Source organism: Chelon labrosus, assembly GCF_963514085.1.
Source record: "Chelon labrosus genome assembly, chromosome: 23".
Taxonomy (NCBI): domain Eukaryota; kingdom Metazoa; phylum Chordata; class Actinopteri; order Mugiliformes; family Mugilidae; genus Chelon; species Chelon labrosus.
Genome location: NC_140356.1, coordinates 3,345,591 through 3,365,797, shown reverse-complemented (window position 1 = coordinate 3,365,797; position 20,207 = coordinate 3,345,591). Strand labels below are relative to the sequence as shown.

Below are 20,207 nucleotides of genomic sequence, written 5' to 3'. Positions count from 1 at the left end.
TAAAACTGTCACATTTTTTTTTTATATTTTTTTTTTTATTAGTGACACTTTCCAATTTATCTGGCCCATCACTTTGTCTTTTTGTCAGCTTCTTCACCACCACCACACACTCATCTACGTAGTAAATCAACACTAAGTGTCAGGTGGAGTTTTATAAAGAGCACCCACCCAGGTTTCACACATAAGGCAGGAATACCGGCAGCAACTGCATCTTGAACATCTTTATTTTGTAATTGTTTTAAAGCTGTAATCATGGTAGCATTGTAGTACATTTGAACATAATTATGTGTCTAGACACTTACAAACAAACAAACAAACAAACAACAGAAGATTGTTGGTTTGAATCCCTGGACTATTTAAGAACTATCTAGGAATCCACCCATCCTTCCAAGTACAAAGTGGTATTTCCTTTGAACATGCTTGTAATTCAGTGTTTTGTAACACAGAGGGAGTGGCCAAAGCATAGCTGTGCTTTCCCACTGTGTGACAACAACCTGTGCCAAGATTGAATTAGAAAACTAGTAATCCCTTTGCCTTATTGTTCTAAGCAGCTCTTGGTTTTTTTTTCTCTTTTCAGCCAATGGCCCTCAGGCTTCTAACCAATCAGAACATTGTGAATTGATTCCCTCTTCCGGAGTGACTCACAAATATCCAATCCAACATCGTTTTCTCTGTCTTCCTGCTTGCTAAGCTGCCCGTGGTTGTGGTGTTTTGTCTGACTGGGGATTACGGGATGCTGCCTCGTTCCGGTTGTGACCGTGACGTCAGCTCTGCATGCAGCTGTACAGTACGGATAACCAGCATGGGTTGACGGGAATCTTTTTAAACTGGCGGTTTTACATAAACGCGAGCCAAATGTCCTCCTGCGGGTGGCGGGACCGGGCAGATTCGGCTCTGTGTTGTCGTCTTGTGAGTCTGAGAGATGGTTTGACTGTGAACCGAACGAGTTACCGCTGAAATGCTGCAGTGGTGTGGCTTACAGGACAGGGGATACCCGTGGTGATCAGAGCCTTTTCATGTTTTTTCGGCCGGCTGATAAGTGCTTCTGTTCTCTGCTGTGCTCAGAAACAGGTAGAGGGTGTGTGTGTGTGTACGCCTTTGTGTGACCAGAGCATCTTTTCAGTTATATACATATATGTTGTTGCTCCGTATAATATATTCCATACATTATTTAGATTTGAATCAATTGTTTGCTAATTAAAAAATGTTTATGACATTGAGATGGAGTAATCAGTTTAATGGTAAAGAAGAAATTCTGTTCAATTGATCAGTCCAAAAATGTGACTGAAGCATCTCTACAATACCAAATGAATTATAGCATTTTCTACAGGCGTTCATAGTCCCCAGAAGATGAAGCTTATAGCTGTAATGATGCACCTAACCTTTCCTCTAATACAGCTCACATTGCCGTATGTGGCTTTGATTGAAAACTATTACAATGACATTACAATGATATTTTCTGCAGGTATTCATGCTCCCATGAGGATATATTCTACTCGGGAGAAAAAAACCTTCAAAACTCATAATTGACACATTTTGGCACATTCATATTCCAAACTGTGAGGGTTACTCTGGGTAATATTTATGGCTTCACATAGCCTATAGCACACCTGCAGACTAGTAAATTCATAATGAAAGTTAAAATGTAATTTATTTACATTGATGATTTATTCATTTGAATTAAACTATAGCTTAAACAGTTTGTTGTGTTATTTTGTTTTCTTGTATATTTGATGTGACGTTGTCTGAATGCATTTGAAGATATTTAAAGATATAACTGTGGGGAATTGTTATGGGCATTTTCTGCTATTCTCTGACATTGTATTGGGAAAACAATAGATTAATCAATAATGAAAATAATTATTTGTTCCTGTTTTAAATTAAACATAATTGATGTTTTGAGTGCATCAGCAATTGTCACGTCAATTTAAAATAACAAGCATTCATTCTAGACAGTTACAAGTAAACCACTACAATATATATGTGTGTGTGTATTGTGTGGTACCGTCACATCATTCATACCATTGTATAACTCAGCCCTCTGTTATTCCATCCCCATGCCTCGATCTCCTGCCAGTTTTGTGTTAAGTTGTGTCTTGCGTTAGCATTTTGGTTAAACTAATGTCTGTTCTTTCTTTTGTTTTCTGTCTCTTGTTTCCTCTTTTTTTTTATTATTATTATCATTTGTTGTCTCCCGCTGTGGCTGCGACTTCTCCTGCTGCTGCTGTTGCTGATGCTGACCACTATCGCCAACCCTGCTGCACGCAAACCCACCGCTGCCAACATCCGATCAACACAACACATGACGATGGACGTCCCCATCCCCCCCCCCCCCCTCCATCCTTCAATCTTTATCTCACACCTCTGTAAAAACCTTTTCGACCCCTCTCACTTTTTTGTCCTCCCTGTTTTCCCGCTGTTACTTTTTTTGTCTTCCTCTTGTACTTTTCTTTTTGTGCCTCCACCCTTCACCCCTGCTAGCACCATGCAGAGTTGAGAGAGCACCATGCCACCTCCGGTAAGCCAGTGACCTTTCACAGATGGGGCTAAGGGCAGTGGTATTTAGGGCTAGACGGGACATAAGGGAGTGTGCGTGTGTTTGAAAAAGCTAAGGGTAATTTTCACCTGTTTTTCACAGTTGGACATAAATTTTCATTGGGGCCTGTGTGTAGCACTTCTGCCTCCTTTAAAACGCCATATAGTTTCTCCAAAGTGTTTTTGTTACTAATTGGGTACTCACTGCATGTTTTGTAGGTTGAAATATTTAAATTATACTGTCTATCTATTAGATTTTTACATACAAATATTTGATCTCCCTTGATGCAGTGCCTACAGATAAAGGTATTTCTATGGTTAGATATTTTTAGTTATTTCTGGCATGAACTTCAAATCAACTTCAATGAGTTTGAAATCTAGGCAATGATTGGGCGTAAAGCGGACGTTATGCCTCCGTGGGACCTAGGCGCCGTAACCTACCTACGTAGCTAACACCTGTGTGAGCCATTTATACTTGTGCGCTTGTCAGTCTGGCTAGGTCTGTAAAAACGCCACCCAAACGCTAGTTGGCGCTGTGTCTTTTTTTTTGCCAGTGAGGTTAATTTTTGTTTCTACTTCCTGCTTCATGCTCCACTTCCTACTTCACTTTCAACAATGATGACTGAAACTTTCGACAAACACGAGTCATACAAATGTCTGTATCTCCAAAGCTCCTCAGTTAACCTTACAGATTCTTTATTGATCCAAAACAATCAATTTGAAAATTGTGGAGATGTAGAAGCAGCCGGAAACACGCTACTACCAAGCGGACCAATCGCAGCTTTTGCCCTCTGTGTCGCATAGTTCTAGAAAGTGGAAACAGATGAAGAGTTACAAAAAGTGAATATGGGTGAAATGTGGAAAGCTTCTGCAGCCAAAGAGAGCATCTCCTCTTCAGCCGTGTCTTTATCCACACCTTCTTGAGTGTAGTTGGTTGGACTAAGCCCATGCACAAGCCAAAGGCAGAAGGGCATAACACCTCCCCCTCAAAGGGGTCCTTCCAAGAACCCCCAAAAACTAAACCCCCTCTGTGATTTTGTTCCTTGTTCAATTCATCAGACCTACAACAGAGATTAAATTAGATGGGGAAGCCATGGAAACAAGCGGCGCCATAAATTAGGACTGTTACCCCAGTGTCCAAGCACCTAATGAGGCAACAGGTGTCCAACATCCTGGCCCTGATTAACATCATCTCCTGCGTATCCAGATGTAGTTCACAAGCATACAGCCAGATACATCAAGACTAAATGCTGTCAAGTGGTTTGTAAGAGATGCATAAAATATTCATGCAGAGATGTCCAACGCAAGAGGATTTCACACAAATTGCACGAGGTTCCATAACCCTCCTATTCCTCTATTTGAGTCATTCCTCACTGGATTACAGTTCCTGAGGCAACAAAGCAACACCAAACGATAATATTTCCACCCCCTAAAAAGCTTCACAATTAATATGAGGTTCTCCTTTCAAACAACTCCGTTATGGATTCATCTGTGTAGAGCTCATCGTTCCAGAAAGGCCTGATCTTTGCGTCTACGTTCATTGGCAAACTGCAGATGTTCTTTTTGGTCAGCTTTTCTTCCTAGCATTTTTTCCTCAAGTGCAGGTCAAATGTCTGCAATCTCTGCAGACGCATGCACTTTGACACAGTTGCAAGACTTACCTGTAGATCCCATCATGAGGGTTTTTGCGGTTTGTGGAGTCTGCTCCGGCTAGAATCTTTTTGAGCCATGAAGCCCCAAAATGTCAGTTTTATGTGCGATCTGTTTGAGTGTGTCATCTTTATGTGTTGATGCTATTTCAAAGAGGATCAAAGGTTTGCTTGTTCAAATACATCTATATCAAAAAAAGCCCGTGGGATGTCTTGGTCTCCATTTCTTTCTTACTACTGTATATGTGATACGCATAATCCCCAGGAGAGCTCACCCACATGTAGGAAGCTGCATTTACAGGTCACGCAACAACCCAACCAATGAACACACACTGCTGTCCAATAGGATAGAAACGCTGTCACGTAACTGGATCGTGATTATATAGCATCTCGGTGTGTGTGCATATACAGTATCAACACGCCTCACCTACATTCATTCAGTTTGCTGCTCTGTAACTTGAGGAAGGACCCCAGTGGAGTCGTTTGCTGAGCTACAGTAAATAAAACCATCACACATCGTAATGCTCTTACCTGAGCTCACAAGAATCACTCCCAAATGTACCTACAAGTATTTCCAATCTAATTCTGTGCAACAATGTGAACCATAACTTACTGGATAACATTTGCGCTGAAGAACAAGAGGTACCACATAGCACAGGTATTCTTGCAGCTGCAGATGGTACATAAATAGGATTATAACTTGGTGTAAGGCATTGTATATCGTCACCATAACTGATTAATTGCCAGCCACAGTAAGACCTGACACTCTCTGCGTGTGAAATTTAATTAGCTGGCAAGCAAAGAAGGTGAAAGGCTAAAAACTGACAGAAGCAGAAGTTGTATCGAATAAACCCAGTCAAATAAAGCACATTTGAACTTTTGACAAGTAAGCGGTTACATAGTTTAAGAGCTGTATAAGCTTGTCTGACATTGTAGAGGTATCAGACAAAAAAATAATTATCCATATGCTAGTATTTTTCGAAAATTATCGAGAAATAATCAAAATCTGACTATATACTGTGATATTAGAAGCAACTACAGAACAAAATCAGAGATCCCTCTTACAGTCAAAGATAAAACTTGTTGTGTTTGGACTTCACGTTTCGTACCATACCCCAAATGCTCCTACTGCTGAGCAATAACATGCCTGCGCGCTTCATTAGCGGCAGGTAAACAAGGTGGAGTGATAAGAGACGAGCACACATATTCAGCTTATCGGCTCCCATCAGAACCCTCTTTTTGCAGTCATAACACACGGATGAAGCCAAACGTTATGTAAGCTATCGAAACGGGTTATGAAACAGAGGGCGGCATCTATCATCTGCTCCACAGTAGGGCTGTCTGTGGACGTTCTCTGATCTGAAATGAGATGTCTGATCATTTCTCTCCCGTGTTCTCCCTTTCTCCCCTTCCTTCCCCGCTGTATTTCTCCCCCTCTTTCCGTTTTCAACGCGCTGCCTTCCTCTCCCTGTCTGCAGCTGCCGTAGTGTGCGGGGATGACACCGTCCTTCTGACCCCAGGCAGGATGAGCCAGCGCCAGGTGAAGGAGCGGGACAAGGAGAGGGAGAGGGAGAGGGAGAGGGAGAGGGAGAAGGAGGCGGGCCTCCAAACACCTAACAGGGAGCATGTCTCCACCCCTTCAGCACTCAGCCCGGGGGTCAGCTACAGCCATGGTAAGAGCAGCACTGCTTTTGGCATGCTTCTCCAGATTGCTCCACAGTCCATCCCGCTGCATTGCAAGCTCTGTGCTTGTATATTAACAGTGCTTTAAACCAGTCAGTGTCCTACTACTGGCAGCTGTGGGTGTGTTTTAGGTGTGCCTACAGTCTATGGTCAAAATGGTTCAAATACATCAAAGTATTTTAACAAGCAAATACCAAAAAGCCGCTGGGATCCACTACCTTTTCACATCACTTAAATGATGCATCTTTTTTGAAGGATGAGAGACGTTTTCAATGGAAGCCGGTGTTACGAAGCGACATGCTGACGTCCAACACTTGAGACACATATAAGTTGAGCTGGGTTCAACTTTTTTTGTCGCTCCACTGGCGCAGCAACGCGTCAGCCAATCACATGCGTTCGCTTCACTTGTTCCTGTGTTAAATATACAGCCGATGCTCGTTCCAAACCTCCCGTCGATGGTGTCGCCAAGTGCTTGAGTGACACTCCAACAGAGTCTCGGCGACGGTGTTGCTGCCAACGCCGACCGAGTTGCAGCTTTTGTTGTTCATAGTGTGAACGGACCATCAGATGGTTCTGTGTAACAAACTATCAGACATGTCAGGTTAATTTCGCCAATTGGTAGGTCGTCATTTCAAGGTTGTGATTGAAGGTTCTTTATACTAGACTGCCTTACAAAGAAGAAATTTATAGGAGTACACGAGTGTGATTAATTGTTGATGCAGTCATGTTGATGTTTGTGGAGCATGTGGTTAAGTTACGTATTTCCTCTTTTACTGATGTCTTTATTTCCCTTTATTACCAGAGATTACGGTGCGTATGGAATCTTCCAGAGTTGGAGTCATAGTCTGAGCTTTCCGCAGGTCTAAATAAAATCAGGGTGGAGATCAGTAAATAATATCTTAATGTGTGTGTCAAAGTCATGACTCGTAAAACAGCACCGTTCTCAGTTCTTGAGCAGCGGTAGAGATCCATTAGAGACGCCAACTGCGCCCCGGATGACGTCGGGGTTTCTTTGCATAAAGAGCGCGAATCTGATCTGGAGACACATTTGGAGACGCTTGTCAATGCCAGGTCTTGAACACACGTCCCTAAAGCTGGTCGATTGTGATCGGATAGCCCAGATTGGATCTCAGTGCAAGGCCTGGAGAGGCCCATAGTGTCCAGCATTCGTACTACTGTTATGGCGCCGCATAGAGTTATTAAGAAAATCATCCCATAAAGTCATAAAAAGTTTTATGACACGCATTAAGACTCTATTATAGCTCATATTCCTCAGTCAATAAAGACACACTAAGAAAACAAAGCATTGTAAATTTACAAATCATGGACGAGGCCTTTATTACAATCAGGGATGAACAAAAGCATGTATTTGCGTGTGCTGTCCTGTTTAATTTAGGCAACATTTTCATGATAAAATACGCATCAATGTGTGTTCTCAATTTTAACAAAGTTGTGCTACTTTGCCACTTCATTTTATCATTTCCCATTATCTCAGAAACGTCACTTGCAGTCACTGTGGTGTTAAAAAAAAAGAGAAAAAAAGAACACAGGGTTGCTTTAAAAGTCCACCAGCAATTCTGAGAAGTTTCTAGCTTGACAGACTGGCAGTGGGATGAAAGATGAAATTTCTCTGTGACCTTCTGATCTGATGTTTGTGATTCCCCGCACATTTCCCCCTCGGCCCCGCAGTTCCGCTGCAGCAATTGTTCCGATAAAATGCATGAATATTAATTGGCCGCTGAATAATCAAAATGGCTGTCTCAGAAAGGATCGGTGCAGAAGTAGCTGCGCATTTCTAGTAAGTGCATGCTCAAAATGTAGATATGCTGTGTCTTTCTCAGACCTGTTGGAGAAATATAGGGCGTTTGTCAAAATGCGTTCTTATCTGTTCCTGTGAAATGTTTGCCCTCGCTGCCCAGGTATTGTTCCAAGTCAGAGTATATATTTGACCAAATACAGTCCAAATACCCAGATGTGTAGGCTACTTGCCCCACCCATTTTATTTAGGACGTATTTAGGAGGTAACTGGAGTCAGCTGGGTATCCTGAATCAAACTTGTGTGGTCTGAATTACCAACTACACAAGTCTGAATCCTACTTACTTGCTCTCATTTCAAGAGTCATCAGTCTGGCTGTATGTCTAGAAACCATCTGGTTGTGGGCTGTGTTGGTCACACTGACTGAAGTCCTCATAAAACAGAATAGGAACGAATCAAAGAGAAGATGAAACGTGGAGAAATAAGAGTGGTCTCACAGCACAGCTCATACCATGTGAACCTTGTGTTAGAGCGCCCCCTTGTGGTGTCTCTGCTCTGACTATGGAGCTGCAAGATTTGGGATGCGCATCTAAAAATATTCATACAGTTAAATTTATTTAAACAACCTGGTGAATAATGATTGCTCTGCTGCTTTCACTGCAGAGTCTTGGATGTAGCAACTCTGTGAAATGTCTGTTCTCAGTCATCTAGGTCATGGTTTATTCAAAGGACTTGTAGAGTTTCTTTAAGATGTTTCGCCACTCATCCTACCTGCATACTTGAAACTCACCAGGGACCGATAAAAGGCCCGAGTTAAGGGATTTTCAGATGAGCAACACACACAAATGTTTTTGTTTTTTTTATTATTATTATTATTGTATAATTGAAATCTTTCATGGTTGATTCTTGCTCCCTACCACAAGAGGGAGTACGAAGAACAAAGAATTCAGAAACCCTCTCTGTAACACACGTACTAGACTAAGCTAAGTGTCTCTCTAGTGTCATTTTATTTTCTCTGGAAGCTCATCCATCGACAGTTCTTTGTAACGGCCCCATTTAACACAGTCATTCTAGCTGATGATCTCTTTGTCACCCGTCCAGCTCAGTGTCCTGATCACTTGATTCATATTAATATAATTAAATGTTCAGCTGATGCTTTCCTCAGCGTTAACAAATATCCAATCACGGGTGTTTACCGTCTGCCCATACCTGCGTCTGAGAAACAAGAGCCGGTGAGACAGCACTTTCTCTGACCCTCGACTCCCTGCAGTCCAAAATGGTATCCATGGCAACTGATTTTACTTCAGCTGTAGCCGTTGGTCTCAGTGTCGCATTGATGACAGTGTGTGGTTTGATTAGTTTGTCTTGAGATGTACTGTATTCATTAACAGGTGTCTTTTAAGTCCTTATTCTGGGCTTCTGTTGTGTTGCACTAAGAAACACAGACTCCAGAGTCACGGGGTGATGACTGCTGCAGTCACATAGCTATTTATACATTTTTTTTTTTTTTGTTCCGTAGCTCATTTTAGTAAGTTAACGAAGATGACTTCTAGGGTGATGTCTCTCACAAGTTCTGTTAAAATAATTGCCTTTAATTACGCCCCAGCAGTGAAGTTGTCCTCTCTGACTAACCCACTGGCATACATCGATATAAGGCCTGGGTATCGCTACGGATTTCCTGAATCGATTTGATATCACGTCATTTAGAGATATTTCAGTTTATGAAGGTATGAAAGAGATTTTCACTGCACTTACGTTCTCATTGGTTTCAGTATTTTACCTCTAGTTGGATCATCTTTCATAGTCTCACTCGGCCGCAGCAAAATTACTCATACTCTAAAATTCATACTCTATTCCCAGGCGTGATTATGAGCATGTGTTATTTATTCAGATTATAGTCTCTTGGGTGTTTTAGTCATGATCACATCACGTCAGCAGTCACCTTGATGCATCTGTTCATTATTGCTTATTTATATTCCTTCCCTCTGATGGGGTTTATGTTTTGGTGTGTGTAACTATGAAACTATATAGGATACCGTGCCATATATAGTACATGTATGCTACAATCTGAGCAGTGATACACACATTGAATTATTATTAGTAGCTGTAATAGTGTTTGTATTAGTATTATTAGCATCAGTAGTATTCAGGTTTCAGGTGTCTTGCTCATGGACATTTCGACATGTGGTCCATGTGTCAGGGGTCAACAACCCCAGGTGATTAGTGTTGTAAATATCTTAAATGTTTGGTTGAGTGTGCATCCATAGTTGAAAATAAAGAAGCCTCCTCAGTACCAGGGTTATTAGACTCTTGATAGTTGATCTCATCGTTGGGCTTCAATAGAGGAAAGGAAAACTGTTTTTTTGTGGATTCTTGTGTATTTGGAGTGTTGTTAAGTCTTGTTCCATCGTCACAGACGCGCAGACACCTCCGCGTCTGATCCAAGGGAGTCATCTTTCCTTTATGACTCACTGAGAGCAAAAATAAACCCAGGCAGCTGTTTGACAAGACTTCTTTAATCAGCTTTTAAACCGTTCTCACTTTAACCGCCTTGCATGGAGGTGTCCTCTTTCCAGGTGAACAGTCTGCCTGTGTTGGTTGGTGGAGAATGCGTCTTACGCAACGGAGAGGGGGGGTATAATGACGAATTAAGACAGGTAACAAACATGGAGCGGAGATGGAGAGGCAACTGTATATACATTAAAGGGAGTGATATGATCGAAGGTTGGCGATGAAAAGCAAGGGAGTGCAAGAGCTCGAGAGCAGGTGGGGTCAGCGCGGATTTAAGCTCAGCCGCAGGGATTATGCCCTGCCAGACGGGGTTAACAGCACAGAGGGGGCCGGTCTTATCTGCATCCTCAGCCACTGCCAATCCACTGTCCCTTCTTCCTCTTACGCTCTCATCCAATGAGTGGCTGAGCCCCGGGAGGCCCGAGCGCTAGGAGGCACAAGGTTTGACAGCGGAGATATGCACCGCAGATAATGAAGACGCCGTGAAAATACAGGAGGACGGGAAGACATGATGGAGAATAACTCCGCTCCAGGGCCTGAGCTCTGCTCTGAAACCGGAGGCTTGTCTGGACTGACAGCACTTTGGTGGAAAGCAGGATTGATTTGAGCATGAATCGGGGGACTTAAACTGCTGTCAGCACTTGACCTTGGGATATTTTCTTTGACGTGTTAGCGCAAGGTACAGTATTAAGTAGTACTGTAAAGGTAGCGCAACTGTGTAGGTGGTGGTTGTTGGTGTTCGGTTGAGAAAAAGCAGTCACATAAACTCCACGTGCTTGTCACTGACTGATCTGTTGCGTTCGTGTTGTTGTGCTTTAGTGCGTGTGCATTTTCTATTTGAGGTTGCTCTCATGAGGACAGAAGGGAGTTTGCACCAACATTACTCACCGAGGTTTTAATGTGGACTGAAACTGGACCCTTACGTTTTGGATCTTCTTGCAGTGAGTACAACAGAGAGTTGTGCAGCAGAACATGCCCATAGGCCAGAGTTTTTAAAAAGCTTCTTTGTTCCAAGGCTAATCCCAGGCTTACAGGGTCTCCCAGCCTTTATGTAAGGCTATAGATGTTGGTCTGCATGTGACCTGCTGTCTGCGGTATGTGTATCACTTGCGCTGTGTGGCATCAGGTGAAATGCAGTTCTTGAGTGACTGTGCGCCGATTGGGCCGGAAAATATTTAGTCTCACAAGTGACTCTTGAGGCAGTTTTTCAGCCTTCACTATCCTGTCAAAAATACTTGATCTCCTTTTCTTAATGGACATTTCTCCGAGTTCATTCGCTGTAATTTATTTAGTAGCGAATCTACTCTGGATAAACAAAGCTAAGAGTCTTAGTCGCTCCTTTGGCACAGTAGCAGTGAGCTAAATGCTAACATCCCTGTGCTAAGATGCTTACCGTAATGGCACTAACATGCTGATGTTGACCATCTGATTGTGAGAGCTTGCTAACATATGCTAAGCAACATTGAGCACAAGTACAGCCAGGGATGATTTTACAGTGTTGAATACATTAGAAGGGATTGGTGTGGCTGAGAATACAGTAATTTAAAAGGACGTTTCACTGTTAATGTGGATAGTCATGGTGGACATTTGTAGTTCATTAACCCTACAACCTCTTCACTTCTTTAGAGCCATTCATACTGATGCGGAAGTGGGTCCCTGAAAGGGACGAAACCACAATCCTACACAATACTGCACAATGCCCGTACTAGTAATGATATCATTAGTATATTGGTTATCTTGGTCTTATAGGCAGTTTATACTTCTGTGTTAACTTGTTAACTTGCACTAGATGAAATTAAATTAATTAAAGATATTATGTTTCATCCTGAGGGGGACTGAAATATCCTTTGTGATTCTCACTCAAAACCACACATGTCACGGTGGCCTCAGAGGCAAAGTCTGTTCATCATCAAGGTTATTAGGTTATCAGCTTCTGGGCACCACTGGCATTTTCAGTTTTCATGACCATCCGCTCAGTATTTGTTGGGATAAATCACGTTCTGCCTAAAGTGGTAGGACAACTGACCGATTCTGGCCACACCGCTGGCCCGAGCGCTAGGAGGCACAAGGTTTGACAGCGGAGATATGCACCGCAGATAATGAAGACGCCGTGAAAATACAGGAGGACGGGAAGACATGATGGAGAATAACTCCGCTCCAGGGCCTGACCGATTCTGGCCACACCGCTGGCAGCATTGCTAGTAAAGAAGGTAATCCTTGAGAATGTCTAGCAATAATTTAGGCTCCACCAGTGATTACTGTCACACGTCATAACCATAACTCCTCATTCAACTCCGTACCGGCCTCTTCGGCAGCTCCTCCAGCACTCCTTGTACCTGACACCAGTTCACCTGATACGCATGAGGCACACTGTTGAGTACTGGAGCAGGTAGATGTGGTGCATGAGTAACTCCATCCAGCCAGTGACGACAAAGATCTCACATTGTGCTCGTAAAAGACAAAATGTGAAGCACATATTTACAAAGGACTGCTGTCAACTTTGATCCAAAGGACAAAGGGAGGCCATAAGCAGAAATAAAGAAATGCTAATTGACATTAGTGCAGTACCCTGCCTGACGCTGAGTGCACTGGCTGTGTGTTTCTTTGGTGAATGTGGTGTGGTTAAGCTCTTTGAGAGTCACTTCTGATTAGCAAGTCCCACCTTAATGGAAATGACTCAGAAAAATGACCTAGATGATGGCTAATTTTAGAATATGCTTTTCAAGTGCCTCTCAAATGCCATTGGACCAGCAGAATTGGACATTTTCCCTGCAAGCAGGTTAATTAGGTTTGAGATCAGAATAATACATGGAGAGCATCTAATTACCTGTATTAATTAAAGCACATTTGAGCAGATAGAGAGGCAGATTTATCACTTGTAGATTGGTCAGTCACCTCAGGGACAGTTGTTTTGGGCTACACGGTTGACCGCTCTAATTGTGAGTCAAACTGGTGTTTATTGTAAATAGAACCCTTGACAGTTTCAGTCACAGAATATTTATAGTCCTTTGGACGCAGTGACGTAAACGGTCACCAGATTGTCTGGGTAACTTTGACTCCATGACGCTACCATACAATCTGTGTTGAATAAAACGTCTTCATGGACAGTTAGTTGCGAGGCTTGGCAAAAAGCCCGCAGAATGTTTTGGAAGTGACAAAAATGACAGCTTAAATGGGACAGGTTAGCTGAAAGGAACATGAGGGTGTCCGACGATGTGTCTCGCAGATTCGGTTTCAGAGATAAGACCTAATTCAAGACTGTTCATTCCTGTTCAGGTAAAGCAGCCACTTGTTGCGTCCTTGCTGTGTGAAGAGCTGAATCATCTTTTGTGGCCTTCATGTGTCATCGATACGCAGTGTGTGTGAAAGAAATGAATTAATGCAATTATATTCAAATGGGTCTAAAAATATTGGCCTTTTGTCTGGTTTCAGCCACGTTTATTTAAAAAAAAGTACAGCTGGATTTGTACTATAAATGACGTAACATTTATAGAAAATAGTGTCCTAAGTGCTTCACTGCCAACAAAGCGTTTTACGGTTGACGTCACCTGCTTGTTCGCAGGCAGTGCATTTGGTGTCAGCACTATTTAACTATATTCAGGAGACATGCACTTTTCAATGCAGCATTCATTGACCTGTGCTTACCAAGCTGGAGCTCTTCTTTCTAAATCTCCAGGCGTGAATGCTGAAAATAATAAATATGTGCCTTTCTTGGAATATATTTAGATTCTGATTGATTAAGTTAATATTTTCCTCGCTATTTGTAGGTCCAGACAGTCTGTGTTCTTAGTTAACTTGTTTTCCTGGGGTACATCTGGGACTAACAGCAGGTCATCTGAGCAATGATGTGACAACACACTTCCTTCTGTCCTCCATAGAGCTTCTGTTATGTGCTTGTGTGCGTGTGTAGTCTGATGACTCGTGTCTTCATTGCAGTCACAGTTTACAAGCTGTATGTACTAGTGTGGTTAGAAAGACGATGAAAAGTCACAACGTCATCTTAAAGGGTCATTTCACTGCTGTTAATGTCGTCATGCTTACTACCTGTGGTTTTAATAGGTCATTAACCCGACAACCTCTTCAGAGCCAGTCATACTGATCCAGAAATTTGTTCCTTAAAGAGCCAAAATCACGATTCTGCTTTGTCGGGACAGACATTCTCGTAGAGCTGGGAAATGTTACTGAGTTCCTGATTCACAAGGTCCCGATTCGATTTATTTTCAGATATTTCAGTTTGTTCATCGTGAGCTAAACAGTCATCGTGCTTTGTACATCCAAAACGCTTCCTCAAGTAACTGTTGCAGTGCAGAGAGAAGAGCAATTTTATATCTACAGATCTATGACAACTCCATCTGCCGCTAAACATTATGTTATCTAACCAAAAGATAGCTGAGTGGGCTCTAATTCCCTGCTGTCAACATTTTGCTTCAGATTTAAAGGGGAAATCCCAAAGATATGTTTAGCTCTTTTTGCTTGCAACTGAAAATTGCAGGGGTGTTTTTTTTCCACCTCACGTCCCAGTAATCCAAATGGTTGCCACCATCAGCTTGTTTAAAGTTATCTCTCCGTAGAGTCTCTGGCAGAAAGAACTCTGCCAGGTAATGGATTATGATACAGTACAGTTTGTGACTTGTGTCTCCACAGACACCACATTCTGATCTGTTTTATTGGGTGTTAGGCTTGGTCACCGTTTTGACCAAGTGATAAGATATTATCTCTTGAATGGGAAAGATTTGCATTTTAACTATGTAGCCACCCAGCAACATTGCAGTTAAGCAAAATATTAGTATTGTAATGAAATTTAGCAACGCTCCATTCGGCGGTTAATAGTGGCTTGGTTTTAGTCGGCATCAGTGTGAACCTGGTGCTAAACTGTTAGCTCTGACCTGAGCCACTAGCTTGATTATCAGTAGCAGCTTGAGCTTCTTCTTCTGCTTGTTCCATTGACTTAACTGTTATCACTCATACAAACCTGTTAATAAATAAATAAATAAATAAATAAATGTGGAATTATTTCCAACTTCCATGGATGCTGTTATAGAGGAAAAACATTCTTATCTTTTTCCATGACCCACTGATATGAGAGTATAGAGTGATGAAACTAAATTCAGCCGGAGCAGTACTTGGAAAATATTAACTAGGATCGCAGACGTCAGAGACATACCAGCCGCAATGACTAATCCACTGAAGTAAGGCTGAAAAGCAGTGAAGTGTCTCTTTGGATCTGAAATAATGAATGAAAATGTAGCAAGTGACTGAGCTCAAGTGAAAGATGTGATGTGGAACATGGTTATTTTGAAGCTAAGACACAGCTCCCCCACCCATCCAGAGGAGAGTGAGTAGGAGGGGCTCAGCTTATTCGTTATTAAGTACTTACAGGCTGCTGCTTTCATACACACTCGCAGAGCAGAGAGAGAGTGTGTTGGGAGAAAGGGAGCAGTCGGCTGGAGGAAGCGTAGAGGAAAGCAGCAGCACGCCGCACTGCTTCAGCGCCTCCTATCTGAGCTACTCTCTGTGTGTGTTGGTCTCTTGGTTTATTTGCTCGCACACTAGCCGCGTGGGACGGATCGAACGGTTACCCAGATACCCCGCGGCCGTCCACCTTTGAGTTTCCTTACCCCCTCCTGAGGGGTCTCCCACCGGCCCCATGATGAAGGAGGAGGGCCTGCTGAGTCGCCGCCGTTTCTCCACGTGCGGCGGGACAGCATCACTTCGACCGCCACACCCGGACGGACGCAAACTCATCCGCAATGCCTCCTTCGGGGGCTATAACGAGCTGTCACCCATCTCGTTGCCAGGTGGGTCTACAATGAATTGGAGTCTCTTAGGAAGTGTTGCAGACCCGTTAGTAGACCACGTAGTTTCACCTTAGGATTGCTTAGTTTCTCATAATAGTGCTATGAAGATAGTGTGTAACAAATAGTAGTTCTCTACTGTGGGGGGTGTTTTGATTCAAAAAATTAAATGAGTCCTTGTGACCAGCACAAATTAGTTTGGACTGATTTGGGGCTACACAATTCCAGAGAAAGTCTTAAGTCTAGTTCTGGGTGAGGTTTGTCAGTGTGACTAACGTATTTTACCGCCCTAAACTTCCTGATACAAAAAGCACATTGTTCATGTCAATGTGTCTCGAAGTAAGTTGTAAGAAAAACCTTCATATCAGTTCATCTGAATGCACCACTTGTTTAAACACAGGCAAGGATCAACGTGTTCTTCCGTACCTATCTTTAGAAATTTGTTAACGGCGTTTATGTGTGAAATGAACTAGGCTAAGGCAGGCTGAAAAAAAAAGAAAACATGACATGACATTTTTTCTCACGTCAACCACACCTTACCAGTCACTGCAATATCACAAGTTTCGGAAGGATACAGAATTGTTCTCTGACTAGAACTGGTTTCATACTTGGTTTAATCACCCTGCAAACACTTCAGTTGAAATACACTGTTCTTGCTGACGTGTGCCAATAAAGGCAGTAAAGAAGACGACCAGCTAGTAAACACGGACGCTAACAATACCTGATTTCAAATTAAAAGCCAAAACACAAAATCAAAAACCATCTTTGCTATGTGTAAGACGCTCAACAAGTTGCACTGATAGCCCAACCCAAATGATGAACTAGAAGAAAACATGATCAAAACAAATTCCCACAATTACAGGTGAATATCTGGCAGGCCCTAGTCGTGGAATTTCAGGTGGGCACCACCTCACAGATGTTAATAAAACTCCCTATCAGTCTTTTAGAATTTAAGAAGCTCCTTGGTTGAAATGTCTTCAAAAAAACCCTAAAAAACCAGTTGCCCTTGTTTGAGCTTTGTTCTTTGGATATACCATGACCTGGATGACTGAGAACCTTCACAGACAAGTTGGAGTGTTTTGACACCTATATTTTGTTCTGATTCAGGAAGTATTTGGTTCCATATTGTAGTAATGTTGCATTGAACCTTAGTTAAGTTCATGCTCACATGGCAATAAAGACAAATTTCTGACACGTCCTCAACACTACATTGTTGCAAACAGTTTTGTCATTGGAAAAAATAGGAATTCAGGAAATAATCAAATTGAAATGGGGCAAAGGCTGGTACTAGCATTTGATGCTGTTCTGTGGCTCATGTACAAGTGCTCTGTAATTGAAGAACGTGTTCAGTTTGATCGAGTATCTAGGCTACGTGTAGAAAACAACGTTTATGTGCAGTATATATGATTAGGAGGTGCTGCTCTGACACTCTTCTGTTGGGTGCAAACTTTTCCAAAGACCCATCCAGTAAACTATTAGGTTTTATAAGGTAGTTGTATTGATCTGAGGTTAACGTGTGTTTATACTGTAAATGAACCGGGGTAAGACCACCTTCTCTATCATGGCCCAGCTTAGTCCATTTCATTTACAGAACCGAGTGTGATTGTTCACAGCAGCCCAGATGAACCAACCTGAGGGGTAAACACTGAATATCACTTTAACTGTTACGATCTCAACCCTCAGGAGGAGGTGGGACATTTATTGTTCTAAGGAACAGCATGAGTACATATAGTGTCCTTAATGTTTGTTAATGTCTTGCTTCAAGGACGCTCCCTCTCCCCCTCCAGTTTTAGTACAAAACAGATGTTAGCATCTGAACAGGAGGGTGCACACTGCAGAGGCAGAGCTCAAGCCTCAGCCCTGCTGCTTGTGACATACACCAGCTCCAATGATACCTCTATGAAAGTGCTGCGATAATCCTCATTTTAAGAGGTACACCTAATCCCACGGAACATTTAGGATTAAATCAGTTTAGCGTTCATTTGCAAAAACCGCTGCCCGCGTGATCTTCCCATTGTTCGTCCTGCTGAAAGGAACACAAACCTGGAGGCAGACAGCTGGCAGCCGGTTGAGATTTTGAGGGAGTGGATTTCCTCTGCTCCACCTTTGCGGATGACTGTTTTTAAACTTTTATTAATCCGGTAAAGGCTGACTGTGCACAAATGTTTTTTTTCAGGAACACACTGCCACGCTTTCATGCGGCAGTTGAGCCTTTCTCAACCTGATACAGCCTCGTTCCTCTTCTCCTTTGCGCAGCTCAGTCAATAACGGTTTAGAATGAAAATAACATGCATCGTTTTTCTCTCCTCTGGCCTTTCCGTGTCTGGGGATTTTGTCTGGTGACCTTTTTTTCCCCGCTAGCCCTCTGCTTTGCCCTCTAAACTAGCATCTCCATCAGCCATACAAATATCTCAAGACGTGGTCTGAATCGCGGTGTTTCTCACACCAGCTCCCAGCCTCGGCTCCATTCATCCCTATTTTAGACATTGTGCTAGCAGGCGCCGGCTTTGAGAGACACAGTAGGAGACAGCTGGTGCAGACAGGTTGGATTAACTCACTTTCTATGAATTTTTTCCATTCTCTTAATTTATCTATCTCCGTTTTTTTTTCTTTTCTACACGCACGACTCTGAGGCTGCGTTGCACAGAAAGCGGCTCATGGATGGTTGATGACTCAGTTTTTGTTTGTATGCTGTCAGAGGCTCCTCTTTGTTGTTACACTTGCCAGTAGATGAATTCTCTCTAGCCTTTCAGACTGGAGCTAGATATCTTTTCGATTTTCAGGTTCAGTACTTTCAGAAACCCAGAAGAGCTAAATTATTAAGTTGTTTGTCAAGCAGAATGTTTGCTTTGATTGATGATCCTCTTAAATTTGAGAATTTGCCCCGTCGCTTTGTCTTAAGTAATGCGTAAATTATTTACAGTACCACGGCGCACTGACGGCGTAGCTATGACGTAGCTCCAGACCCTGCGCAGTGGCTTAATTACACACCAGCACACAGGTATAAATGCTTCCAACAGCGCGACATCCTACACCATAGCTACGCCGTCAACATGCCGCGACACTATACCTTAAGCTGTAGTGGAACCACAACAAAAGCAGTTGGAAGGCGTCACCATTTGTAGCTGTGAGGGACATTTTCTCCACAATTATGTTTAATTTTTTTTAGACCCAATCACTGACTGATTAAATGATGGTAAAAATCATACACAAAACTCAAATATACGACATTGTGTAAGCTTGTGTAATCAATCTGGATGGCAGATTTTGTTACAGCTGACAGTTTGGGATACTTGATGCTTGATGCTATATCTGCATCAGTTTACCTCAGATGACATGCATGACTACATTGCGGTCCGTCGCTGCATAAAACCTACCCAATTGATTTGATGAGCCCGACCAATCTTTGCTGCATCATAATTAGTTCCCAACGGAGTGACTCCTGTGAGTGAAATGGTCATTAGCTTGAACCTGCCTGACATTGTCGCTTGGCTTGTGGTATACATTTCACTGTGATGTCTAAATTTACGGGTATCTTTTCTGCTATTTCCTTAGCAAACACTTCCATGTCCAACCCCTACTTTACAAAGGGCTAAGGAACAGCCCAGTATCCGACAGTGCCCATGAATTCAGCAAGTGAAATATAAGTGGATGGCCAACACAAAACAGGAGCTACAAGCAGCCTAATGCCTCTCTCGCGCGCTCTCTCTCTCTCTCTCTCTCCCATGCAGCCACATCCTGTTTGAAATATCACCCCTCTAAAAGATAATGCACTTTCTCTCACCAACGTTTTACGTCGTGGACTGGGCCACTTCATCTCAGTTGCTGTGTTTGTTCGTGCAGTACGCTGACAGGCTGCATAAGAAGCAGGTTTCAAAGCCAAGAATAAGGCACAGAGATCAGGATGAGACTTGACTGAATGATACCTGTCACTATAACCTTGTATTTGTTATTTTCTAGAATTGCTGCCTAATATCTACTACTAAGAATTCAAAATGAATTCCCCCTTGTCTGTGGTGATGTACTTCGAGCAGTATTGTTTACTGTTGTCTGCTCCGTAGCTAGGGAAAGACCGCAAAGGAAATCGATTTGGAGGTTGCAAGTGGGGCCTTGGCAAAACTAATAAGCAAGTGGAAAAAGCTGTACCCTTGTGGTCCATAATTAGGTAGAATTGCAGCTCAACCTGAGGTCAGCATGACTTGACATACTGCATGTTTGAACGATCTGTGTCGCCAAGGCTCATGAAGATAAGATTATCGAGAAGAAGTGGATTACTAC

At 42.6% G+C, this 20,207-nt stretch overlaps 1 protein-coding gene across 4 annotated transcripts in view; it reads left to right on the top strand.

Annotated features, from left to right (window-relative positions):
- The window catches only part of osbpl8 (oxysterol binding protein-like 8), a 95,596-nt gene that overhangs the window by 46,723 nt on the left and 28,666 nt on the right, over positions 1–20,207 (top strand). For 3 of the 4 annotated variants that reach the window (XM_084573273.1, XM_084573272.1, XM_084573274.1), the window contains 2 exons: positions 2,482–2,518; positions 5,663–5,857. In XM_084573273.1, coding sequence (XP_084429399.1) covers positions 2,482–2,518; positions 5,663–5,857 — 232 coding nt within the window. The remainder of the gene's footprint in view (positions 1–2,481; positions 2,519–5,662; positions 5,858–20,207) is intronic. The other variant, XM_084573275.1, reaches the window with a different exon arrangement.